This window comes from Pholis gunnellus, assembly GCF_910591455.1.
Source record: "Pholis gunnellus genome assembly, chromosome: 3".
NCBI classification, from domain to species: domain Eukaryota; kingdom Metazoa; phylum Chordata; class Actinopteri; order Perciformes; family Pholidae; genus Pholis; species Pholis gunnellus.
In genome coordinates this window covers 13,871,393-13,897,809 of record NC_136529.1, presented here as the reverse complement: position 1 = coordinate 13,897,809, position 26,417 = coordinate 13,871,393, and the positions used below count along the sequence as shown (strand labels likewise).

General features: G+C 39.7%; 4 protein-coding genes across 4 annotated transcripts; 1 reads left to right on the top strand and 3 right to left on the bottom strand.

Moving 5' to 3' along the window:
- Positions 1–6,572: 6,572 nt before the first annotated feature.
- Positions 6,573–9,490, bottom strand: LOC306715754 (haloacid dehalogenase-like hydrolase domain-containing protein 3). Its single transcript, XM_079186220.1, has 3 exons — positions 9,266–9,490; positions 7,823–8,157; positions 6,573–7,576 (listed from the first exon to the last, which is right to left on the bottom strand). The coding sequence occupies exons 2-3, from the start codon at positions 8,150–8,152 to the stop codon at positions 7,181–7,183; spliced, it is 726 nt and encodes a 241-aa protein (XP_079042346.1). The 5' UTR covers positions 8,153–8,157; positions 9,266–9,490; the 3' UTR covers positions 6,573–7,180.
- An 848-nt stretch (positions 9,491–10,338) lies between these two features.
- On the bottom strand, positions 10,339–12,790 carry LOC306715756 (haloacid dehalogenase-like hydrolase domain-containing protein 3). Its single transcript, XM_079186222.1, has 3 exons — positions 12,560–12,790; positions 11,134–11,462; positions 10,339–10,887 (listed from the first exon to the last, which is right to left on the bottom strand). Exons 2-3 carry the CDS (start codon positions 11,455–11,457, stop codon positions 10,492–10,494), a joined length of 720 nt encoding a protein of 239 aa, XP_079042348.1. The 5' UTR covers positions 11,458–11,462; positions 12,560–12,790; the 3' UTR covers positions 10,339–10,491.
- A 116-nt stretch (positions 12,791–12,906) lies between these two features.
- On the top strand, positions 12,907–16,131 carry trub2 (TruB pseudouridine (psi) synthase family member 2). The gene is made up of 8 exons (XM_079186217.1): positions 12,907–13,166; positions 13,347–13,481; positions 14,223–14,297; positions 14,377–14,438; positions 14,523–14,604; positions 14,969–15,041; positions 15,269–15,405; positions 15,509–16,131. Exons 1-8 carry the CDS (start codon positions 13,049–13,051, stop codon positions 15,823–15,825), a joined length of 999 nt encoding a protein of 332 aa, XP_079042343.1. The 5' UTR covers positions 12,907–13,048; the 3' UTR covers positions 15,826–16,131.
- An 857-nt stretch (positions 16,132–16,988) lies between these two features.
- Positions 16,989–25,546, bottom strand: rab44 (RAB44, member RAS oncogene family). The gene is made up of 9 exons (XM_079186198.1): positions 21,975–25,546; positions 20,996–21,069; positions 20,448–20,533; positions 20,211–20,339; positions 20,051–20,132; positions 18,920–19,034; positions 18,465–18,563; positions 18,284–18,360; positions 16,989–18,155 (listed from the first exon to the last, which is right to left on the bottom strand). The coding sequence occupies exons 1-9, from the start codon at positions 25,461–25,463 to the stop codon at positions 18,071–18,073; spliced, it is 4,236 nt and encodes a 1,411-aa protein (XP_079042324.1). The 5' UTR covers positions 25,464–25,546; the 3' UTR covers positions 16,989–18,070.
- Positions 25,547–26,417: the final 871 nt, after the last annotated feature.

The window sequence follows — 26,417 nt, the reverse complement described above, 5'->3', positions numbered from 1 at the left end:
TTTGTTTTTGTTCTTTTTATTCGGATATTATTTTTCTGTTGTTTTGTCAGAGTGAAAACTGAGACAGTGGCTTGAGAAAAAAGAGAGTCGGGTTTTAATTTCTGTTAAAGGGATCTGCGTAATAATGTGGGTGGAGGTTTTTGTTTGTAGTGTCTCACCAGGACTTTTCTTGACTCTAATTGTCCCTCCCAGGTAAACTGAGACATGTAAGCCACCATAAATCCACACGCAACTGGTAACAAAAGGCTTCAGCCTACCTCTGGTGGCGTGGGTGTCAGCTTTAGGATTTAGTACTTGCCGTTGTTTCAGGTCTCTGCAGGCTTAGGTTATTTTTAGTTTTATGATATTCACCTGTGTCATGTTTTGTTTTTGGACTAACTGCACTTGGATTATATTTTATAATGTAATTCATGCTCTGAAAAAGGACTTGGCTGATGGTTCATAAAGTGTTCTAGTTGTAGTTAACAACTGTACTGTCATTTCATGTGACCCACTTAAATATTAGTAGATATATTAGAGATTCATGGTCTTTCAAAAGCCTCTGAAATGTCAACAATATCTTGTCTTACGACCTCACAGAGTTTGTGGCAGCGGCTGTTCGGTCTCATTTTGATGACTGTCCAGACTCCCACCGCCATTTCTGCTTCCACGGCACATGTCGCTTCCTGATATTGGAGGAGACGCCTGCATGTGTGTAAGTCGTTACTGTCTTAAATAGAAAATGCCAACAGTGTTGAGTGTCGTCGTTCACTTGACATGAAAGCTGATAGAATAAAATAAGCAGCTAACATAGGTGAAAGCACTCTCAGAATGAAATCTGAGAGACTGTACTGTAAAAATTAGGAGCTGTATGACGTCACAGCTATGTTTTAATAGGTTCAACTGTCTCTGTACCTTTTTAAATAATTGCAATATATTTAGTCAATATAAACGGATGACTGGAAATAGTAACTAGTGATTAATATCAAAATGCATATCTAGACATGCATGGCCTAAGTTAATTTGCAGTGGCCTTGAGTGAAACTGGTCCCCTTGATTTTTCACTGGACTCTTTGTCTGTGGGTCTTTTATTTAGTAATTGTTTAACAACTGGAAAAGTAAACTCTTGAATTAAAGCAGTTCTATTTCTCAGATACATGACATCAACTAAGTTGGACTGATATTAGAGAGAATAGAATAACATTTGATTTTTACAAACAAACTAGAAGTGTTGGGACTTCCCCTCTCAACCAATGACACTCTGATGTGAGCTACTTGTTTAATCTATTAATTGCTATTTTTATGTTTCTACTAATACTTTGCTTACCCAATTTTATTTTCCCTCCTTGTTGCAGGTGTCACCAAGGCTTTATTGGGATGAGGTGTGAGCATGCAGACCTGCTTGCTGTAGTAGCAACTAATCACAGACAGCAGACAGTTGCCACAATGCTGGTGTTGTGTGTGATTGGGTGTGTTCTAATCATGGTGTTGTGTACACTTTTACAGTGAGTAACATTTTGTGGCATATTTTTTATATTGGACCAAATATAATACATGCTTGCTGGGATCATGGCTGATAAACTGTTTGTATTTAGGAACAGTCATGCAGCAATATGAGACAAGTTATTTTTTTTAATCTAAGTGATGAACGTGACGAGGATTCTTTTTAGGATTTTGAGTTTGTGAGTCTTCTCTTGTGCAGTTGCTGGTGGAGGCAGGACTGTCGCAGGCGGAGCCAGGCACATCATTACGTCACAGATAAGCACGGAGCATCCTGCCATCCTTCTGAGAGTGGTACTTTATTTATGATATGCACATTAAGGTATAAGGCTAGTTTATATTTTACTAGTTGTCAGCAAATCTCACGAGAAAAATCTAAATTTTCCAACTTCCCTGCTCTTTCTCTCAGCGCCAAGCCCATTTGAACCTAATGGAGATGTAACCCTTAAGTAGGCTACAAATATATTGTTTCATTATTAAAAAAAACAGCTGGGCACTGTAGTTTTTAACAAACTTACTCTAAACACTACTCAAACGGGAGTAAATAGTGCATGTGTTGGGGACTATTTTCAGCAGTGGATTAATCCACATGTGGTGCGCTAGTGAGTATTTACTAGTGAGCAGCAGGGCAGTAAATGTACGATTCACTCAAAATAAACTACACTGCACATTTTTAATAATCATAATGAAGGAATGTGTTACCCTGCTAGGGTAATTGTGTAGCTAATGTATGTGTTTTTTGGAGAAAGAAATTGAGCTCTATGGCACAGATGAATCGGCTAAATCGGGTGTTGGATACACAGAGACAGATGAGATTTGTTGACAATAATAGAAATCTATAATACTGTCAGCCCTGTTCCTAAAAGGCTTTGTGATCCTTACGGGAAACAACCAACGTACCTGTTTATTATTTCCCTTTCAGTGGTTTGAGAAGACATCTTGCTGGAACATGAGCTGTTTGCATCATGGCGTGTTTAGTTTTACTCATCCGCCCGGCCCACAAATCGTGAGGATTGCATCCAAAGAGGTATACACGTGTTCAGATCAAGCAGACGTGGCAAGTGGCTAAGAAGCATTATCGTCAATGTGGTTAAGGTAGGCCTGCTGGTTAAATGTTCCATGACATTTTTTTTTTCTCTACCAACTGGGACTTTGGACCTAAAGCACCATAGGGACATGTTTACTTCACTCTTTGATTCTGTGGAAACACACACAGAACTGCAACAGCTTTGTTTGAAGCTCTGAGGATGAAGCTGCCTCCAAATCCTCCATGGGAAGAGCTCTGCGTGTCTTGATTATTGTTTATGACTGGCCTAGAAGACGCGAGAAATGATATCTGTGGACATTAACCATCCTGCGTGGATGTCGAAAAGGAAAGGTGTTTATTTTGGTCTGCGGGACAATAATAGTTCATTTAAGTCAGAAGACCCCAATTCCTATTTTGTCTTTTAATAACTTTGAGCACTTTTCATCAGAACTCTACAAGCACACAGGACATTTCTAAGAAATGATGGTGGGGGGAAACTGATGCTTTAAACAAGTTTTAGTGTCTGTTTTTAAAGAAGGAACTCACTTCACACGACAGGAGTAGGAATTGCTACATGGACTGACTGCTAATGGATTAAAATCCATGGACACACAAAACTTAAAATTGTTCCAATATGGTTTTGATGATTTGATGACTCCAGCGTTGCTACTGAAGCTGAAATATTTCTCAGTTTTATTTTTCATTCCTGAGCTGTATTTGAACGTGTTCATGCATCAGAGGCGTTTTGATTTGCAAGCTATAACTGTATCGACACATGTGCACATCCTACGTGTCGCATTACTCCACAGTCACATTATTTCACAGTCCTATTGTATTGTTTCACTTTTCTGCACGCTTTGCTCAGTGTTCATAAAAAAAAACTGCACTTATTGTAAAATGTAGTCACTTGAAAAGTGTCCACATAATGAGAGATGCCAAATACACTTTCTAACTTTGCCTGAATGAGCACGGAAGGGAAGAGGCACGCAGTTTGTACATCTAAGCATGCATGCTCTAAAATCACAGTTTATATATTTAAAGAACACAAAACACTTTTCATTTCAAGAGTGGTGAGTGGTTATAGCATTGCGTCAGCTTTGAATTTAAATACTTTTTAAAGAGAGAAAGCGCCTCTGAGGGTTCATTTAAAACATAATATTAAATAATAATTAATCATCTTAATAATCGGTGAGGGAATACAAAATAGTGAATGCAAATTGACTGGGATATAAAGTGTGTATGCGCTTTTTGAGATCAGACGGAACAAAATAAATATATAAAATGAATGTGAAGGTATTTATATGCCAAAAAGACTCTGAGGGGGTTATACACTTGTCTTTGTTTACAGAATGTGAGGATATTTACATTCGGGATATGTTATTGTTTGCTCTTATGTGTAAATATCAAAAAGACACTTAAATAATAAATGTGTATATATACGGTGTCAATACAAAATCCCCTGGAAAGGGTGATCTACTCATGCATTAACCGCTTACTTTGCCAGATTTATGTTTTCAGTTGGAAAGCCTTTACTGTTTGTTTTCCAATGAGAAATTAAAAATGAAAGTGTGTATGTGTGCATATTTTTTTATTTATTTATGTGCTTATTTACTGCTGCTCGGTATCTTGAGTCTGTTACCCGATTCATCGCGTGACCTTCTTTTCACTTCTGAAGCTCTTTCCTTTTTTTCTCTCTCTCTCTCTCTCTTTAAATGCCTCGATTTTCTGTCTCTCTGCTCCTCTATTTTTCTCTTCCCCTGAATATTTCAAGACACGGAAATGGCAACTCTGAACCTGGGGCACAACTGCAACAAAGAGCCGAACTCTTGAGTGCTTTTATAGCTGAAGGAAATGGTTTAGCCCTCTTCCATATTGCCATTCAGTTTATTTATTTGTCTTTTTGAGTTAGCAGAATCTACACCCATTCATGTTAAAGTCTTTGTTCGATGTGCAGGACTGCGCCATATACATCTTTTTTCAAATGTCCATTGTATGTCATTGGGTTGAGATCTTCTCTCTTGACATGCTGCATCTCCTCTGCTCCTTCCCTTTCGCTCTCGGCATGAGGAGCTTCGTTTTGATCCCATTATGTCTGCAATAGGATTTCTGTGGAGCTCTTTAGAGCCGTCTGGCTGAGCTACTAAACCAGCTTTGAATTAAGCAGCTCTTGTGGGCGCTTCCCTAAAGATACACAATAGCCTTTAACATACAAAGGAGAGCAAGGGGAAACAAAGTCAATCAACTGGGGAAAAAATGCAAAGAAAAATCAAATCAAAACTTGTGAAAAACTGTTGATTCACATGTTGTGACACAAAGTGGAAGGACGTGTTGTCAACATCAGGAAATGCTCTTGAACTCTTTAAATCTGATTTGGACACGTGTCAATCCCTATTCCCCATGTGGCTGGAGCTCTGCTTTGAATTGCAATGACATTTTGTTATTTTCCCTCTGCTTCCTCTTCTGTCCCTTTTGATCCTCAGTCCAACATTCCCAGTATCTGCCTCTGACCAGATGGTTTGAAATAAGAGTATTTACAAAGGTATTAGGGCTAAGCAACCCTGCCTTGTTCTCTTCGCCGCTAAGCGCTGACACAAATTATGATGAAAGCTCAGAGCTTCGGTTAAAGGGTCAGTTCACCCAAATCACATGAAAAAGGTCATTGTACACTGGGAGCTGATCCTCATTTTACACAGCATGAATGTGATGTCATGATATTTCAATTCATTATTTGTAAATGGATGACTGACGTTTGCATATGTTTACAGAGTTTTACATCCATTTTGTTTTCTAGACTTAATATGAGGTTTCAGCAGTCTGAGTTAGACAAATCAAGTTGGTATTGTCCAGAGTTGCAGCTTTTTGGGTACAGACTTCCCTCTTTGTGTTTCCCCTGGACAATGTTTACTTGCTGAGTTGCTGTAGAGAGCAATCTCCTTCTAAAAAGACTAATATACACTCTTGGTTTGACTACCTCGGGCAGCTAAAGCCTCATATAGCGAGAGCTGACCTTTATTCTATTGTTTTGTATAAAGAATGAGGACTGAGCGTTGTCCACCATTGTTTACAGTGGAATCACATTAGGAGAGGACCTCTTCAGGGCCGGTACGGATGGACATTTAAATTAGCCAATAACAGTCAATGTTCATATGGGCATATATTATTATGAAACGGATTAAAAAAAATAAAGTGAACTTGACCTTTTAAGTTGATTAAATATCTTTAATTGTTAAGTTCAAACAACCAATTATGAACCTCCCTGTTCCTTTGTGCTCGGATTATGAATTTACAAGGAAACAGGGCAGATCTATTTGATCTCACTAATGATGTTAGGCAACAAAAAATATATATATTAATGAGTTCTACTTTTGATAAAAGTGGGGAGATCTTTCACTGGAAAAGTGGAAACTGCAATGTTAATTATGAAAGGCTAGATAAATACAGATGGGTGACACATTAAGTGCTGATCATACCCCCTATGTTCCTGTTACCTCTCTACTATCGACTTGTGATGAAAGTATAAAATACCCCAAAACAACTTAAGAATAACAACCACAGGCCCTGAATACAGGAAGTTCCATCTGTTCCCTTAAGAAGCAGGTGTCACTATAAATCAATACAAAGTTATTCAGAGTGATCAATGTTGAAACATCCTGATGGGAGTAGTGTCTCTTCAGGACACAGCCCCCGTCCATGTGGCACCAGGTAACTGAATGATTTGATGAGTAAGAAAAGTATGTGAATCATAAGCCTCAGCAGTCACCAAATCTCAACCCTTGCCTAATTGTTTACATTGCATTGTTGTCATTCAAATTGTTTTTTTTTATAACAAATATTCTGTTAGTGCTAGATAATGTATTAGCACTGATGATTATAGTGTTGTTAAATATCGTTATATATAAATAAATAAATAAATATTGTCTCCAAATCCTTTAATGTTGTCATCAAATGAAAACATGCAAAGGGTCCGTTCTTAGACAAACTCTACAATTAATATAGATGTATTGCTCCCAATCTATCATTATTAAAAGAGCATGATAATTACAGTTTTTATATTACAACCCATGATTTTATTTTCTATAAATATCTGTTGTCAAAATACTAGAATTTCTAACTTTGATACAATACCTTGAAAAATATCCATATTTGACAGCATTTTTTATTCACTGGAGAAAAATGTACAACATTGAGAGCATGAAGTTTGAGATAAATATAACAAGGCTATCATGTGATAACGACTTGTCTTGACGAGCAGCAGAGAACAGCTGTGTGTGTGTGTGTGTGTGTGTGTGTGTGTGTGTGTGTGTGTGTGTGTGTGTGTGTGTGTGTGTGTGTGTGTGTGTGTGTGTGTGTGTGTGTGTGTGTGTGTGTGTGTGTGTGTGTGTGTGTGTGTGTGTGTGTGTGTGTGTGTGTGTGTGTGTGTGTGTCAACTAGCTGTTGGAGAGAATAGAGAAATAGAATGCGCAGCTGGTACCAGTGTATCGAAAATAAATATTTAATCGTTTTTTAATTAATAATTAAACAAGCTGAATCCATATTCTTGACAGCCAGGAGTGTTTAATTAGAGCTCTAAAGTGGTTGACCGCTCACTCAGGTTATCATGCAGACATCCCAGAAATGAGTTCAGTAACTAAACCAGTCAGGCTGAGTAGCTTTGGAGTCCATGCCTGTTTGTCATCAGTGCATGTGCTGCTGAAGCAGTGACGGCAGCTCCTCCAGAGAGCTGAGCCGATGCTCTTGAGGAACGTCAGGTTGGTTGTGCTTGTCGTGTCTGTCTAACAGGAACCCGTGGATGCCCACAGACCTAGAGGCGAGGTAATCGTTCGCATAGTGGTCCCCAATATGAGCTACATTAGCAGCTAGTACTCCACATTTCTGCAGTGCCTGATCGAAAATGGCTGGACTCGGCTTTGCTATACCTGCTTCCTCTGATGTAATCAAAAACCTGAAGTGAGACAGCAGGCCACAAACGCGTAAAATCTCTTCTAGGCGGCTGTCAAAGTTGGATACCACACCCAGCTCCAGTCCTAGAGAAGAGCATCTCTCCAGGGTCTTCTGTGAGTCAGGAAATACCTAAAACAAAGTGACAATACACAATTGTAAGTTGACATTTTCTGTGCTTCTTCATTCACGACTAAACATTAATATAAAAAGCAGTAGTAATGCACAAAATGCTTTACAAAAAGACAGTTTTAAACAACCAAAGAATCGTTTGATGATAACTGTAATCATAAATCAGTTGTTAATTTCAAAAGTAACTATTATTCATTCATCATTATTTATTTTATGTGTATATGCCACATGTCATCTGCAATTTACCTCCCAGTTCTCTGCATTGCAGAAGTTATGATAAAGGTTGTGAGCCATTGTGTTTAGCAGGGCTGGGTCCTGTACCCTGCACTGGCAGAAAGTGTCCCGCACCACCCTCATCCACCAGGACCGTCCATCCAGGCCCTGAGCGATGCCATAGTTTGGGTAGCTGCTGGAATGATGTCGATATGCCTGGAGGAAAGCAGCTTCAACCTCCACAGGACTGAGGTTCAAGCCCACTCGTTCAGCCTCCTTGCAATACTGCTCTCCCACAGATGCACGCACCTTCAGCAGGGTGTCTTTCACATCCCATAACACCCAGCGCAGAGGAGCTCGCATTACACCTAGAGAGGTAACACCACAGACATAAGACAGAGCAAAAAGGCACAGGTGTTACTACATTAAGTCCCAATAAAAATGATAAAAGTGTAAATTGTCCTGCAACAAAAGGTGATATCTAATCAGGTAGCTTAAAAACAGAACACGTACACATTGTAGAACTGTAAGCTTAACTATATGACTGTACTAATGAAACATCAATGCTGGTGTTAATATTGACATTTCTAGCCAAATTGATAGGATAAATCGTCATTTCATGGGTTGAAAGTGGCTCAACCCGCCATCTGCTGTTTTCAACCAACCCTGAACCTTGCAAGGCCAATGCTGACAGAGTTGGGACTTATCTATGTTATGAAATGTATGTAAAAAAAGAACGTTAACATCCTCTAATGAAGAGGCCAGGAGATGTCACTGAGCAACCCCGGCCTCAGACATCCACACCCCCTCTTAGCCCTTTGCCCATTCTTTATTCTTTCCATTTATCAGTAGGTGCAGTTAGGCTCAAACCTGGAGTTGCACATTAATTGAAAACACCTGCGTGCATGGACCATGAATGTTTTAGTGGTTTTAAGAATGGCTGTTTCACTCAGGTGTCCCAGTAATATCAGCATTGACAATACCAGCACCCTGAAAACGAAGCAACTACATGTAATTCAGCCACCATTAATATTATTTACAGACTCACTTTAACACGTCTTTGGCCCCTTCAAGACACAACGGTGCTTTGGTTTAAATGGAAATGTCTTGCACTCGTGACCTGGCAGAGAACCAGACAACCCTGTGCTATGCTAACGTTACACATTATCACAGAAGGTTAATGTTAAATCCCTGCTGACGCTCATTATGACACTGACACACACACACACACACACACAAACGTTACGCCACCTAACTACATGCTGTCGTCACTGTCGTCTTGGTTACAAGTTCTGACCAGAATAAAAAATATCGTAACTGGCTAACGTTACGTAAAATGTCCTTGTACTCTGTGTTATTACATTACATTCGTTACGTTTACCATATTAGCTACTTGTCAGCCTTTGTTTGCACAGAAAGCTAACATTACAGAGCAAACACACGACAAAGGTTTTAAAGTTTAGTACGTAAAGTTACCGAAGTCAAATCTTCAGAACGGTCAACGGCTGTGTTGTAAACAAGCTTCCTAGTCTTCTTCTTCGCTGGTTCTTTTTATGGCAGCTGTTACCATCGTCTGTAGTGGTGTGGAGTTTTAGCTCTTCTGAAGTCCGTTCCCTGGTTTAATTTACCCTCCCCAAAATGTGTCAATCAACAAACCAATCACATATTGTCGCAAATTGTTATCCCAGTGTCTGCTTTAAATATGGCTGGTCGAATAGGAGTAGCATTGCCTTTATACATCCAGTACAGCAGGTGGCAGTCTGTTCAAAACAGTAGCTCCCAAAAATATCATCTTCCAGAGATGTACGCATGCGCAAACGTTACCACGCATGCATGCAGTCAAGTGGAGTAAAAGCAACCGAAAACAAACTCTTACGCGTGAAAAGTATCAAGAGATGTAACCTAGCTAACGTTTTATAGTTTCACTAGTTCAAGAAAAAGGAATGACCTAATGTTACTGACGTAATGGCAACTCCAGCTCTTCGGATGTTTCGGAGGTTAGAGGGTCTGTTTTGTGTGTACAAACCCTCTGGTGTCCACTGGAAACTCGTTCGGGATAGCATAGAGACAAATCTTCTTAAAGGTGAGCACAACATATCCTTAAAATCGTACCCTACGGTCCATCAAACACTCGCAATTACATTTCTTTGCCTGCTGTTAGGCATGATACCGTTAATGTGCAGATTATCAACCAGACACTCGGCATTCTCTTTAACCTTGGATTCCACACAGTACCCTGACCTCTTCGTGTGTCCTCTTCCAGGTTTGAACTCTGCACCGTCCCAGCCACTTCCTCAGGAGGTCCGCTTCTTGGTGCACCCAGTCAGTGAGACTGAAGCACCCAAGGAACTCGCACTGTCTGCAGCCTCTCTGCCAGTACTGTCCAAGCATCCTCTGTCTGTCTGTGTGTGTCTGTGTGTCTGTGTGCGTGTGTCTGTGTCTGTGTGTGTGTGAACTCGCTGTTGGAGAGAATAGAGAAATAGAATGCGCAGCTGGTACCAGTGTATCGAAAATAAATATTGAATCGGTTTTTAATTAACAATTAAACAAGCTGAATCCATATTCTTGACAGCCAGGAGTGTTTAATTAGAGCTCTAAAGTGGTTGACCGCTCACTCAGGTTATCATGCAGACATCCCAGAAATGAGTTCAGTAACTAAACCAGTCAGGCTGAGTAGCTTTGGAGTCCATGCCTGTTTGTCATCAGTGCATGTGCTGCTGAAGCAGTGACGGCAGCTCCACCAGAGAGCTGAGCCGATGCTCTTGAGGAACGTCAGGTTGGTTGTGCTTGTCGTGTCTGTCTAACAGGAACCCGTGGATGCCCACAGACCTAGAGGCGAGGTAATCGTTCACATAGTCGTCCCCAATATGAGCTACATTAGCAGCTAGTACTCCACATTTCTGCAGTGCCTGATCGAAGATGGCTGGACTCGGCTTTGCTATACCTGCTTCCTCTGATGTAATCAAAAACCTGAAGTGAGACAGCAGGCCACAAACGCGTAAAATCTCTTCTAGGCGGCTGTCAAAGTTGGATACCACACCCAGCTCCAGTCCTAGAGAAGAGCATCTCTCCAGGGTCTTCTGTGAGTCTGGAAATACCTAAAACAAAGTGACAATACACAATTGTAAGTTGACATTTTCTGTGCTTCTTCATTCACGACTAAACATTAATATAAAAAGCAGTAGTAATGCACAAAATGCTTTACAAAAAGACAGTTTTAAACAACCAAAGAATCGTTTGATGATAACTGTAATCATAAATCAGTTGTTAATTCCAAAAGTAACTATTATTCATTCATCATTATTTATTTTATGTGTATATGCCACATGTCATCTGCAATTTACCTCCCAGTTCTCTGCATTGCAGAAGTTATGATAAAGGTTGTGAGCCATTGTGTTTAGCAGGGCTGGGTCCTGTACCCTGCACTGGCAGAACGTGTCCCGCACCACCCTCATCCACCAGGACCGTCTATCCAGGCCCTGAGCGATGCCATAGTTTGGGTAGCTGCTGGAATGATATGCCTGGAGGAAAGCAGCTTCAACCTCCACAGGACTGAGGTTCAAGCCCACTCGTTCAGCCTCCTTGCAATACAGCTCTCCCACAGATCCACGCACCTTCAGCAGGGTGTCTCTCACATCCCATAACACCCAGCGCAGAGGAGCTCGCATTACACCTAGAGAGGTAACACCACAGACATAAGACAGAGCAAAAAGGCACAGGTGTTACTACATTAAGTCCCAATAAAAATGATAAAAGTGTAAATTGTCCTGCAACAAAAGGTGATATCTAATCAGGTAGCTTAAATACAGAACACTTAAACATTGTAGAACTGTAAGCTTAACTATATGACTGTACTAATGAAACATCAATGCTGGTGTTAATATTGACATTTCTAGCCAAATTGATAGGATAAATCGTTATTTCATGGGTTGAAAGTGGCTCAACCCGCCATCTGCTGTTTTCAACCAACCCTGAACCTTGCAAGGCCAATGCTGACAGAGTTGGGACTTATCTATGTTATGAAATGTATGTAAAAAAAGAACGTTAACATCCTCTAATGAAGAGGCCAGGAGATGTCACTGAGCAACCCCGGCCTCAGACATCCACACCCCCTCTTAGCCCTTTGCCCATTCTTTATTCTTTCCATTTATCAGTAGGTGCAGTTAGGCTCAAACCTGGAGTTGCACATTAATTGAAAACACCTGCGTGCATGGACCATGAATGTTTTAGTGGTTTTAAGAATGGCTGTTTCACTCAGGTGTCCCAGTAATATCAGCATTGACAATACCAGCACCCTGAAAACGAAGCAACTACATGTAATTCAGCCACCATTAATATTATTTACAGACTCACGTTAACACGTCTTTGGCCCCTTCAAGACACAAAGGTGCTTTGGTTTCAATGGAAATGTCTTGCACTCGTGACCTGGCAGTGAACCAGACAACCCTGTGCTATGCTAACGTTACACATTATCACATAAGGTTAATGTTAAATCCCTGCTGACGCTCATTATGACACACACACACACACACACGTTACGCCACCTAACTACATGCTGTCGTCACTATCGTCTTGGTTACAAGTTCTGACCAGAATTAAAAAATATCGTAACTGGCTAACGTTACGTAAAATGTCCTTCTACTCTGTGTTTTTACATTACATTCGTTACGTTTACCATATTAGCTACTTGTCAGCCTTTGTTTGCACAGAAAGCTAACATTACAGAGCAAACACACGACAAAGGTTTTAAAGTTTAGTACGTAAAGTTACCGAAGTCAAATCTTCAGAACGGTCAACGGCTGTGTTGTAAACAAGCTTCCTAGTCTTCGTCTTCGTTGGTTCTTTTTATGGCAGCTGTTACCATCGTCTGTAGTGGTGTGGAGTTTTAGCTCTTCTGAAGTCCATTCCCTGGTTTAATTTACCCTCCCCAAAATGTGTCAATCAACAAACCAATCACATATTGTCGCTAATTGTTATCCCAGTGTCTGCTTTAAATGTGGCTGGTCGAGTAGGAGTAGCATTGCCTTTATACATCCAGTACAGCAGGTGGCAGTCTGTTCAAAACAGTAGCTCCCAAAAATATCATCTTCCAGAGATGTACGCATGCGCAAACGTTACCACGCATGCATGCAGTCAAGTGGAGCAAAAGCAACCGAAAACAAACTCTTACGCGTGAAAAGTATCAAGAGATGTAACCTAGCTAACGTTTTATAGTTTCACTAGTTCAAGAAAAAGGAATGACCTAATGTTACTGACGTAATGGCAACTCCAGCTCTTCGGATGTTTCGGAGGTTAGAGGGTCTGTTTTGTGTGTACAAACCCTCTGGTGTCCACTGGAAACTCGTTCGGGATAGCATAGAGACAAATCTTCTTAAAGGTGAGCACAACATATCCTTAAAATCGTACCCTACGGTCCATCAAACACTCGCAATTACATTTCTTTGCCTGCTGTTATGCATGATACCGTTAATGTGCAGATTATCAACCAGACACTCAGCATTCTCTTTAACCTTGGATTCCACACAGTACCCTGACCTCTTCGTGTGTCCTCTTCCAGGTTTGAACTCTGCACCGTCCCAGCCACTTCCTCAGGAGGTCCGCTTCTTGGTGCACCCAGTCAGTGAGACTGAAGCACCCAAGGGACTCGCACTGTCTGCAGCCTCTCTGCCAGTACTGTCCAAGCATCCTCTGGGTATGTGTGTTTGTGTGTGTGTGTGTGTGTGTCGACTTCTCCTGGGTCACCTGCTTACTGTCCACACACATCAGCACACAAGTCTTCTCATGTAATGCTGTCTGCCCTAAGGACTCAAATCATTAATATTTGTTGCTACAGTGCTTTAAAAAATCTCTCATGTACAACTTATCCCATGTGTAGTTTATTGAATCACTCAAGTAATGTGATTTCAATTTGATGTTAGTCAATATTATCTTGTCTGGTGAGCCAACGTTCTGCCATTATTACAATGCAGACATACAGGAATATATTCATAATTGATTGAATAAATCAATTCACTGCAAGGTCATCATGCACCTGTTTTAGTTGCCAAAACCATTAACACCCCCTACTCGTACATACACTCATACAACAAGGGGACAAGTCAAATTTCATTGAAATATTTTTGATCAAGCACATGAACGGTTTGTTTCTTCTCACGCATGTTGCTCATTAGTTACTGTTGCAAAAATGAAATGTAGTTTTAACATTTCCCAAACTACACTCTTGTTTTTTTTTATTGTACTGTTAGTTTCACTTGTTTGACATGTCAAAATGGCTTCTGGACATATTAAAATAAACCATATATGAAGTCTATCTTGATGGCTCATTAGTGACTTCAGAAGTGCAGGTTGATATTAGCTGGAGTGACAGTTGTTACGTCTGTGCACATTGACTGTATATAAGTGAATACAATGTGTTTCCTCTTGTGTGTTTTAGTCACTGGACCTGAATTCCAGCATATTAGAGTTGGAGTAGGACATCGCCTGGATGCATCCTCTTCTGGTGTTCTGGGTATGATTTTACAGATGAGCTTTTTTTGTATTTAAGTTCCGAAGTCTTTCCGAATATTCACACCGTTTTTTAACTTTAGTTCTTGCTGTCGGGAACGGAAACAAGGCTCTGAATGATCTCTACGGAACACGAGTCACAAGGGTAATTTAAGATTTCTGCTGGTTTTACATCGGATACAATGAGGGTACAATATACACGTGTTTAATGCTGTTTGAGATGTTACAGGGTTACACTTTGGAGGGTGAATTTGGGACTGCAACAGATGATTTCTCTCACACAGGCAGAGTTGTGGAAAGATCCACTTACGGTACGATAGCTTACTTTTTTACCTGAATGTATTCAGTTTCAACAGTTTATTCTGTTCATAGTTTAAGATCATTACAATTTAGACAAAGTATTTTATCTAAAGCAACACAATGACGTTAGCTCACTACTGATAGCCATTCGCACTGTTATACTGTACCTGTAAATAATTGCATTATTAGATTTTTTTTTTTAGCTAGTATCTATTTAGCATACTAGTATTTGTAAACATGCCTTTACTACATTTACATCTTTAAAATGGAGGACACTTCATTTATTAATCACAAGCGAAACAAAGCTTAAGCTCACTTGATCAGTTAACTGATATTGTACTGTTTCTCACCCTTAAATATCGTTGTGTTCGATAGGTCACATCACACAGGATAAGCTGGACAGAGTCTTAGCGATGCTGGAGGGAGCCAATCAAAAGGCCTTGTTAATGTAACTAAACCTAATATCTTTTTACATTTCTGTAAACATAAAATGAATGAAATATGTTTTGCTCTTACGTTCCTTCTTATTAGACTGTTTTTCTCTGTGCTTTACTCTTGAATGAGACCCCATGCACATATGATCAGTCCACAAAGTTACTTTAGCAGAGCCACAGTAAAGTGCTTAATTATTACTTGTACATGCAGGTAGATGACTGTTTTTGTCTTTGTATAAAGGTATTCCAACGTCGACATGCGCTCACAGGAAGCTTATGAGATGGCTGTGCACGGTTTACTGGGTCCAGATGGGAAATCGCAGCCTATTTTGACAGGCTTGCGTTGCGTTCACTTCCAGCCCCCCAACTTCACTTTAGGTAAATAATCTTCAATTGAACACACAGAAAAACCTCATTTCATGATGTGAAATATGCAAATATTCAGGGATACCTACTGATATTTTTGTCTGTGTTCCTACAGAGGTGCAGTGTTTAAATGAAACTCAGAAATATTTGCGCAAAGTCGTGCATGAGATAGGACTCGAGCTGCGCAGCACAGCAGCGTGTAAAGGAGTTAGACGGACCAGAGACGGACCCTTCACCCTGCAGGATGCTCTGATCCATCACCACTGGAATGCTTCGGATGTTATACAGGCCATCAGACAATACCACTCTAAAAAAAATCAAAAATATTCTCACACACAGATCAAGGACCCAGCATTTCAATCAACAGAAGAGAGTACGACAACTGGATACAATGAAACTAGCGACAAAGCAGCAGTAGGTACAATTAAATAAGTTGTTGCTGTGAGGAGCAGTTAATACAAGTCACAGATCTCACAACTTCAGTTGGAAAAGAGATGTGAAAGAACACAGATCCTGGTTCCTGAAAGAGAAACGGTATCAAATTGCACAAAACTCATTTTTTTTGTTTTATATGCAAACTCCTCTCCATCCACAGACACTTCCTGCATCTCATATATATATTCCAGTTTTCACCTTTGTTATGCAGGTAAAATGTTACAAGGTTGTGCATGTAATATTAACTTAATCCCAAAATCATATTATGACAGTGTTTGTTTTTGATGAAATTAAAAAAGAATTTGACCAACATTTTTAAGAAATCTGTTTGTTTTTGCTGCAATTTGATAATTTGAGTTTATGTCAGTGTCCGTAGACAAGATATTAAACTGTGAATTAGTACAAAGTGGCTTTTGTATGACAAGTAAAGTTAAGAGTCAACATTCTTGAAGGTCTGTAGATGACACGATGCACATATTTTATCAGCACCAAAAAAAAAACACAAGTCATTTGCAACTTGCCATATCCTGTTAACAACCTCTTCTCTGCCGTGGTTGTTTCTCTTTAAAACCAAAATCAACAGATAACCAGCCAGCCAGCTTTACCACTGTTAACATCCACCATGCATCGCGTCTTTGAAACAACTAATTTCACATGTCTGTAATTCCCCATCATTTTTAGGGGGTTTCCTGGAAAGAACTTGAAATGTGACACTAATTACAGGGAAAGTAAGACATTCCTTGCAAACGGTAAAGATGAATTAAATATTCATAGTTATTGAAAACGCTCTTCTAAATATGTGTTCCTATATCGTACACAAAGCAACTTCACGTTTTCTCATGTTGAACAAAGTTACAATGTTTACGCGTTCCAGTCTAAAACTGAATAACTTAACGGCAACAAGATACATTCTCCTGGTGGGTGAACCACTAATATTGGATTTGGTGTAAACGTCTTGTGTCCTCTGATGATGTTGGAAGATGCTCTCAACAATTCTGTTTCCCACAAAAGCTCTTCTGGGATGTTATTGCAGTGGCGCCATTGTTGTCATGCTCTTCATACCATTGAAGGATTTGTTGTTCCCACAGGAACAATGCTGTCTTTGTCTGGAAACACCCAACTTTCACAAGGACACAAATGAACTATGTGAGCATGCAGTCGTCATTCTGGAGGTTTATTAAGCATGAGGCAAGCAATTTGATATAAGGCATTAAGTCACACAAGTTACAGGCAAATACACAAACATGATGTGTTAACTGATAGTTATTTTACTACCTCTGTCTTCAATTATAGATGCATGAAATGTATTTATGATTATCTGGCAGCTGTGTGACAACTGCAATGATGCCATTCATTAAGAACAGATGCCAAACATACAAAATCAAAAGAAACAATGTAATTATTGAATAATACTCTGCACTAAACAGCTTCAACAATGAAAAGATGCTTTTGTTCACAAGGTTATTGCACAAGATACTTCGAAACACTGAAATATTCCACAAAAAAGTCATATTTATTATAGAAAGTATTCATTTTGGTAGATCCTTGATAAAAACAATGTGGTACCACGTTTTGTAACTTCAAATTTGTAATTTGCCTGTTAAGATTCAGCAACAGCTAAATGTTACATACTACATACACATGTATAATATATATTTGTTTCATTAAAGTAAACATTTTAAGTAAAACTATATAGACCTGATAGAAGATATACTCAATAGCTGCACAATATGGAGGATTCTCTTTGTTGACCTGAGAGACTTCTGAACAGAAAGTGTTTAAGTATTAAAAGTTAAGTTTCTCAGTGAGATTAGTTAATGAATCTTTAAAGATGACTGCAAATACTGACTTAAAGCATTCATTCCAAATTGCAGAGAAATCAGTCTAACGAGATAAAACAGTGCAAAATGATTTAAACAATGTACATTTACATTATTATTGAACTTATTAAAGTATAATTATTTGAGGAATATATATATATATATATATATATATATAAACATTAGTAACTAACAATACAAAAATATATATCCTACTTCTGCAGTACTCCAAAGCACCCACAGTACCCCATTTGGAAACACAGCTCTGAATCAATAATGTACTTGTAAGGCTTGGTAGAAATAACAAAACAGCCATCAGGGATCGTGAAAACTAAATTGAACTTGTATACACTTGCAAACATTAATACAATGTGTTGATTAAAAGATGGTTGTATTTCCACTTCAGGGAGTTTTCATCTTGTTCAGCAACATCTTGATGTTTTTTGTTGGGGCTCTTTGTGTAACACCATGGCATCATCTCTCGTGTCAACATTTTGACTCAACATCCTGGCAATAACCCAACAACAACATAATCAGATGGCAAGCAGTGTTTCAGCACAAAGAATATCAAAGAACATTATTAAGTCATACAGGTGTGACAGATGGCACGAGACAAAGGAAACATTGTGTGTTACCTGGCCACGGTTTCCAAAGACTGAACCACATTTTCACCTGTGGCAGCGCTGCACTCTGTGAATTCAAAGTTGTATTCCTGTGGGAATAAAACGTCCGTCTTTAGTGCGACTGTTTGATCAGAACTATGTAGGTAAATTCTGAGCTAAGAGTGTGCTGGGACGTAAGATCACAGATCCATACCTTTGCAAGAATTTCCGCCTCCTGAGTTTTAACCTGCCGCTCTGCACAATCACTCTTATTGCCAACGAGTAAAATGGTCACACTTTCTGCAGCCCCTTCCTGCAAAATAGTTTGGATATCAATTCAAACATCTCTCCACAGACCAATCTGACTCTGTAGTCTGGCTTACATGTTTCAGACAATTAGGTCCGTTGTGCTATTGATCCTTATGAAGCTGTTATTTTGTTAGCTCTCAAATACATAAGTGAAGCCTGAAAATGATATCCATCACACATATCTTGGAATATATATTGGAATGCAATGTATGATTGATATTCAACATGTTTTATAACATAGTGCATGTAGTTACTGTAAATGAGTGCTACAGAGCACAGGTGCAACTTTACAATTTGTCTGGCCTTGAATAATACCTGTAAAAAAACAAAACATTATGAACAAAACCAGTGACAACATACCTGAATACAGTTTGCCCAGTAGCTGACTGTAGAAAAGCTCTGAGAGGAAGTGATGTCATACATCAACAGAAATGCGTGGGCTTTGTGGAAAATCTGTCTTGTGATGCTGTGAAACCTTTGAAAGATAAGAAAGAATGTAATCTGATTACAGGTTGCCTTTTTTTTCCTTTTAAATCAGCAGAGGCCACTAACGGTGAGAAACACCAGGCCTAAACAGCCCAAAGATGTTTAGTTGTGTGCCTTCTGGACACCTTTCCTGGAGGGACACACTAATTGCACAGTTGCCTCCACAATGCAACACACATAACATGTCGAGTGAATTTCACTCTACATACACCCGTGTCATTATATAGGGCAACAAAGTTAGTATCAAACTTTGCATTTTCAGACTAATATCTGCTTATGAAAACATGAAATGAATAGGAGCTTCTTATTGACTGTGGGTTAGGTTTACATAACAAATGATGATTGGTGTAAACTCTATAGGGACATTAGTGAACTTCTGCATTCCCCAACAGCCTTTTCACTGTCAACATCTGGTGCGTTAATTCCAGCATACACAACATTGCTGAGGTGTGGCAAAACCAGTTCTGAAACAGGTTACAAACTGGCCTGAGGGAGATTTGTGTGTTTGGAGCACATTGTCAGCATATGTTCTGGAAGGCTGCTGCCAGTGCTAACTCATATGTACAGTGTCTGTGCTCAGCTCGTTGCTGATGCTGCCTTCAGATTGGGTGACAGTGAGAAAACCTGTCCCAGACCACCAGAGAGGCAAAGTGCTTCTATCCAAATGCTAAACAAATGACAACCGGCCTGTAGCAACAACACCAGTCACCATGAAGTGCTTTATTACGTCAGTCATGAGGCACATTTATATTTTCTTCTTTAAAGGCAGCTTGCTCCACTGTAATCTACCTCAATAGGGACAGATTGAGGGACCCCGAAACACCAAAATAGTTATTATTAATGCTGGATGTAGTTTGACCCGTTCTACACCTCTCTTATTTCCTATTGCAAAAATGTCTCATTTATTACAAAAAAGTGCTTTCACCTATAGTTCATGTTTGATTACAACAGCAATAAGTGGAAGAAGTGCCCGTAATTGTTACGTAAGTGTAAAAGGATACTTACCTTTCTTGACCCGCTGTATCCCACAACTCCAGCACCACAGGTTTTCCTTCCACTACCACGGTCCACATGCAGGAATCAAGTCCTACAAAATGCCTTTATGTAACATTATTCTGTATATTTACACATTTGTGGGAATTTGATAGGATAATCAGGATCTTACCAACAGAGGCGGGTAAATCTAAAGAAAACTTCCCACTTTGAGCTCTTTTCATGAAAGAGGTTTTGCCGACACTGCTGTCTCCAATCATCATCACATTGTAAGCGTTTGATCTCAGATCTGCTCGACGTGCTGCAAACAAGAGCACCTTGGTCACACATTGTATTTCTATTTCTCCATTTAAACTTCCCTCTCTCATTATCTCTGACTGCAGTGTGTAAGTATGAATGTCCTGTTTACCCAGAGACAACCTCTGTTGACTCTCTTGGCTTTGGCTTTCACCATAATGGTGTTGAACTGGAGTCACTGGTTCAGGTGTCTTCTCGCTGTTGAACAGACAACCAAACATAGTTCAAACAAAACACAGCTAACTAAAAAAATGTTACATTCAGGTGTGTTTTTAATCGTCAGACATCTGTATCCTCCACCAAACCACATGTTATATTTGAAGTTGAGATAAATAAAAATATAGTGTCAATATAAGTGTCATCTTTATCAACTTAAATGAATAATCATATTAAAGAATATTAGATTTATTATACTGATTTATCCAAAAATCATGAAGCTAAGCTAAGCTTTAAAAGCCTACAAACACACATCTCTCTTGTCTCCTTACTCAGACCAGCAGTGAACTCCCTGTGATGTGTTAGGAGGCTGGATTTCAAAACAAGAACTGATAAACATTTGGCCCATGTTGATATGAATGAAGCATCTTATCTGATAGTAACCCAACAGCTAGCCGGACGAGGCTCGTTGTTTAGATCTCTGTTCCTCAGTGTCAGACTTACCTCACAGGCCTCGAGCGCTCTCCTTCCTTTGAGGTGCTCAGGTTGGATGATGGCTTCTTGTGACTTTCATCAACCTGAACAGACAAAAACATCTCAAACATGAGGTGACAGTCGGGGAGATTCTACTTTGATTTGCAGATTTCACCTTCAATCCATGACTTTTAGATTATCAGCATATTGTTTCCCCATTTATTTTCCAAATAATAAAATGTTAGTTTTCATTTGTTTTATGTTAAGTTCTGGACAGTCAGATTTGACAGGTTTCCCAGAAATAATGTTCTTGCACGCACAGAGTGAGGCGTTTGTTTTGTGAGGTTTTATAGAAGGATATTATAAGATTTTCAGGAATTTGTACTGTTTGTATCATGATGTCATGTTACAACCAGTTAAATATGACATTTTAGAGAAAGGAAAAGTAACCAGGCTTTTATTTTAATACGTGAAAAAGGGTATTTTTTTTAATAAATACTACTGTATATGTGCATTACTACTAAAACATTTGGCCTTCTCTCTGTCATTAAAGTGAATAAAAACAAGCCGGATGCTTTAAACAAACACACCCCATATTAGATCTAGAAGCAAGATACATGTTTATGTTCTCCTTTTCAGCATGTGAAACCTTTCGTGCGGGCTGCATGTTCCTCATTTTGGTTCATTGGGTCATGTTGTTGTTCTTGCAACAAGCAATTGACTGGTGTGCAAGAAGATTTTTTTTAAATGGAAAGCACAGCACAACATTTACTTACTGTGCGAAAGAACAAATGTTCGTTAATAATCAATCACTTCAGGCTAAAGGCTCAAAATTATAAATATAAGAAAAAGCTGCACAATGTTTAGAAGGTTCACGAAGAATTGGTCATAACTAATAAGCCAACTGCAATCTGTTCATCAGTTTCAGTTCACTGTGAAACAATCATAATGGAAGATTCCTACAAGAAACTATTGGATTGTAAAGGAAAAATTACTCTTTGCTGCTTACCTTTGGTATTTTGATGGCACTTTCTTCTCTGATACTTCTGACATCTCTTTCATTTTGTGTATCTGTTATTCTGTCCCCTCTGGCAGTTTGGTTTTCATAGTTTTGGTGTCCATGTGACTTCCGGTGAGATCCCAATTTTCTTCTTCTTCCACCAGATGCTGATTCTGATATTAAATCATGTTTGGGAGAAGTGGATGGTATTGCTGGGAGATAACTGGGAGTCAGTTGAGGCTCTGTTTCTAATAGTTGGCCTTGAGAAACAGGATTTTCTTCAAATGTCTGGTAGGCCAGATGTTTGTGAGACTCACCCGTGTAGCTGTACTCCATTGCTTGAGTGCCACTCTCTTTGGGTTTCACGTGAAGTTGTAGCTCATCTTTCATGATGCTTGAGGAACTTTCAGTCTTTACATCTCTAACATTAGTTGCAGACTCTGTTGCTTCATCATTCACATCCTGCTTTTGATGCAAGTCTTCTTGTTTGGTTCCTGTTCCGAGATTCCTGCGGGTGGAGCCCATCTTTCTTCTCCTGCTGGTTGAATCTAAATGTGAACTTGCATTCTTCATCTCGAGATGTTTATTGTGAGCTCCTTCATTTGCGTTGTCCAGCTCTTGTTTACTCGCAGATTGCTCAGGAGGGAGAGCCTTTGAATAATCTATGTCTGAAATCACGCTGCTCTGCAGGTCAGAGCTTTGTAGCTTTTGCCCCTCGCCGTCCACAGTGCTGGTTTCATTGGTTTCCTGTTGCACAAGACTTAGTGACGGTTTTGCATTTTCATTCTGTGATACCTCCGCAGTTAACTCCTCCACTACTTCCATCTTGTCAAAATGTATCATGGCAGCTTCTTTGTCACTCTCTTTTGTTTCTACTCTTGTTTCCTCTGGTTCTTTATGGAGTTGAGTCCGGCGAGTAGAGCCCATCTTTCTCCTCTTCTGGTTGGATCTTCCTTGCAAATTTTCAGTGTCATCTAAATGAGTTTTTTCTTGTATCCCTTGTTGGCTGGAAATTCCACTTTCCTCGGTCACTTCTACAGCTGGCTCTGCTCGCAGGTTTTCATCCTTAAGGTCAATGTCAAATGTAGCCAAAGTATCAGTCCTGTTGTGTGGAGCAGAAAACAGTTCAACATGCGTGATCTCCTTTGAAACATTCATTTCTTGGGCTTCGTGTTCTTTCTTCATAGGATCTTCAAATTGTTCTCCATCTTCATCCTGTCCATAAACGTGTACATACATTGAACTCTCCGGCCCGGTTTTACAGTCTTTAATTGTGATATTTCCAACAGTTTCTGATGTATCATTTGTCTGTTGCATACTACTTTCTTTGTCAACGACCTCGGTCTCTTTTATGGGGTGATTTTCCTCCTCAGTCACTTTCTTATTGGATTTGACAGAGTCATCTTTGCCTGAGCTTGAAGTAATATCTGTTGTCACAATTGTGTTGTTGCCCATCATATTCTGTGATAGAATTGTGTCATCCTCTGACATATTTTCTGTGTTTTCGTTGTCATTTACATTTGATCTAATTGTTCTCATTCCCCCAACGGATGTGGAGTCACAGTCGTTGACATGCTGTCTTCCTTTGTTTCTACGACTAGACCCCAGTTTTCTCCTGTGCCCAATAAGGTGTAAGCCGGTGTCATTTTGCTGAGGTTGGGAGTCAAAGGGAACATTTATTTCAGAGAAGAGTCCTTCATTCTCCTTGTGACCTGCTTGTTCAACAGTGGGCTTTACATCATTTTCTACTTGGCTTTCACTACTTTTCACAATCAACTCTGATTGGTCTGTGTCACTGACCTCAGTTTGATCATTCGGGTTTCCAGAAATGTTTTCAGAATTTTCTGTTGCATCATGAATCACATTTTCAGATGAGAAATCAATTTGAGGCATTTCTTGATTTTCTGTTGGCTCAACATCCTGTTCATGCAGTGTGTTTAAAGTGTCCCCTGCATGATGATCACCTCTGACTTCTTGACTCTGAAGAGTGTCAGATTTGTCTGCTCCTTCCAGCGTGGCTTCCACTGATTTATCAGACACCTCCACTTTAAAGTCATTCTCTCTTTCATCAAGACTTTCTTGAAGATTTTCACTTTTAGGAATTAAACTTTCCAGGACAGCCTCTGGGTAGTTTTCTAGAGTGGGGCTCTGAACCTCAGAAGAACAATCAGGCATAATGGCTGAATACAAAGAGCTGTCATGTGTCGCAGGCATGATATCATACTGACTCCCTTGACTTAATTCTTCGTGACTTCTTCTCTCTATTGGCAATAACATTTGTGCTGTTTCGAAGGCTTCATTACCTCTGGTTCTTGCTACATCTTCTTCTTTGTTTCCATGGTCTGATTCAGTAACAGAGTCCTTGACATGCTGTCTTCCTTTGTTTCTACGACTAGACCCCAGTTTTCTTCTGTTCCCAATGGGGTTGAAGCCGGTGTCATTTTGCTGAGGTTGGGAGTCAAAGGGAACATTTATTTCTGATTGCAGGGTTTGTAAAGAAGATGCACTCTCCTCCATTTCAGAGGAGAGTCCTTCCTTCTCCTGGTGACCTGTTTGTTCAGCGTTGGCTTTTGTATCACCCTCTACTCTGCCTTCAGTCTCATACACCTGACCCAGTGCAGTGTCAACTCTTTCTGTGTCACTGATTTGTGGTTTCTTGTCTTCATGAACATGAAAATCTTCATGTTTCTGCTCTGAGGCCTCAAAGTTGTTTTCTTTTGTAGGATGTTCATCCTGTTTGTCATCAGGATTTACATTGTCCTGCTTTGTGGGAGAATCATCAATATCTTTCACTGTCAACTTAGATTGGTCTGTGTCACTGACTTCAGTTTGGTTCATCAGGTTTCCATAAATTATTTCAGAAATGTCTGTGGCATCATGAATCACATTTTCAGATGAGTAATCAAGTTGAGGCGCTTCTTGATTTTCTGTTGGCTCAACATCCTCTTCATGCAGTTTGTTTACAGCAACCTCAGAGTGATGATCACCTGTGACTTTAGGTAAGTTGAAGGTCTCATTTTGTTCCTCATTTGTGAGTAATTCCTCTTTTGCTGATGACAATATCTCTTGTTCAACACTGCATTCAGGTTCTGTATGCTCTCTGCTGCTGTGTTTTTCTGTGGTTTTCTCCGGTGTGATAGAAGACTCTGTATCTTCACTCACCAAATATTTGTCCGGTAAATTTCCATCCTGTCTTAACCATTCTGTGTCCTCGTCTCTTTCCTTGTTTTCGTTTTCTGTTACAGAACACACATTGGGAAGTTCTTCATCTGGCATCTCCCTGACATTTGATTGGTCAATCGTCTGTTGATTTACTGTTGAACTTGACTGTAAACGCAAACTAGTGAGATTGGAGATGCCAACAAGTGTGCCAACTTGTGCATTTTCTTTAACTTGTTCACTAACATCTTCAGTCTGAGCAGTGTCAAATGTGTCTGTTCCTTCCAGCGAGGTTTCCATTGGTTTTTCCTGCACTGCTGTCTCTATTGATAATGTCATTTCTGTTGTTTCAAGAGTTTCATTATCGCTGATATTTCCAACCACATGCTCTGTAGGTTCATGGTCTGATTCAGTAACAGAGTCCTTGACATGCTGTCTTCCTTTGTTTCTACGACTAGACCCCAGTTTTCTTCGGTGCCCAATAAGGTGTAAGCCGGTGTCATTTTGCTGAGGTTGGGAGTCAAAGGGAACATTTATTTCTGATTGCAGGGTTTGTAAAGAAGATGCACTCTCCTCTATTTCAGAGAAGAGTCCTTCATTCTCCTGGTAACCTGCTTGTTCAACAGTGGGCTTTACATCATTTTCTACTTGGCTTTCACTACTTTTCACAATCAACTCTGATTGGTCTGTGTCACTGACCTCAGTTTGATCATTCGGGTTTCCAGAAATGTTTTCAGAATTTTCTGTTGCATCATGAATCACATTTTCAGATGAGAAATCAATTTGAGGCATTTCTTGATTTTCTGTTGGCTCAACATCCTGTTCATGCAGTGTGTTTAAAGTGTCCCCTGCATGATGATCACCTCTGACTTCTTGACTCTGAAGAGTGTCAGATTTGTCTGCTCCTTCCAGCGTGGCTTCCACTGATTTATCAGACACCTCCACTTTAAAGTCATTCTCTCTTTCATCAGGATCTTCTTGAAGATTTTCACTTTTAGGAATTAAACTTTCCAGGACAGCCTCTGGGTAGTTTTCTAGAGTGGGGCTCTGAACCTCAGAAGAACAATCAGGCATAATGGCTGAAAACAAAGAGCTGTCATGTGTCGCAGGCATGATATCATACTGACTCCCTTGACTTAATTCTTCATGACTTGTTCTCTCTATTGGCAATAACATTTGTGCTGTTTCGAAGGCTTCATTACCTCTGGTTCTTTCTACATCTTCTTCTTTGTTTCCATGGTCTGATTCAGCAACAGAGTCCTTGACATGCTGTCTTCCTTTGTTTCTACGACT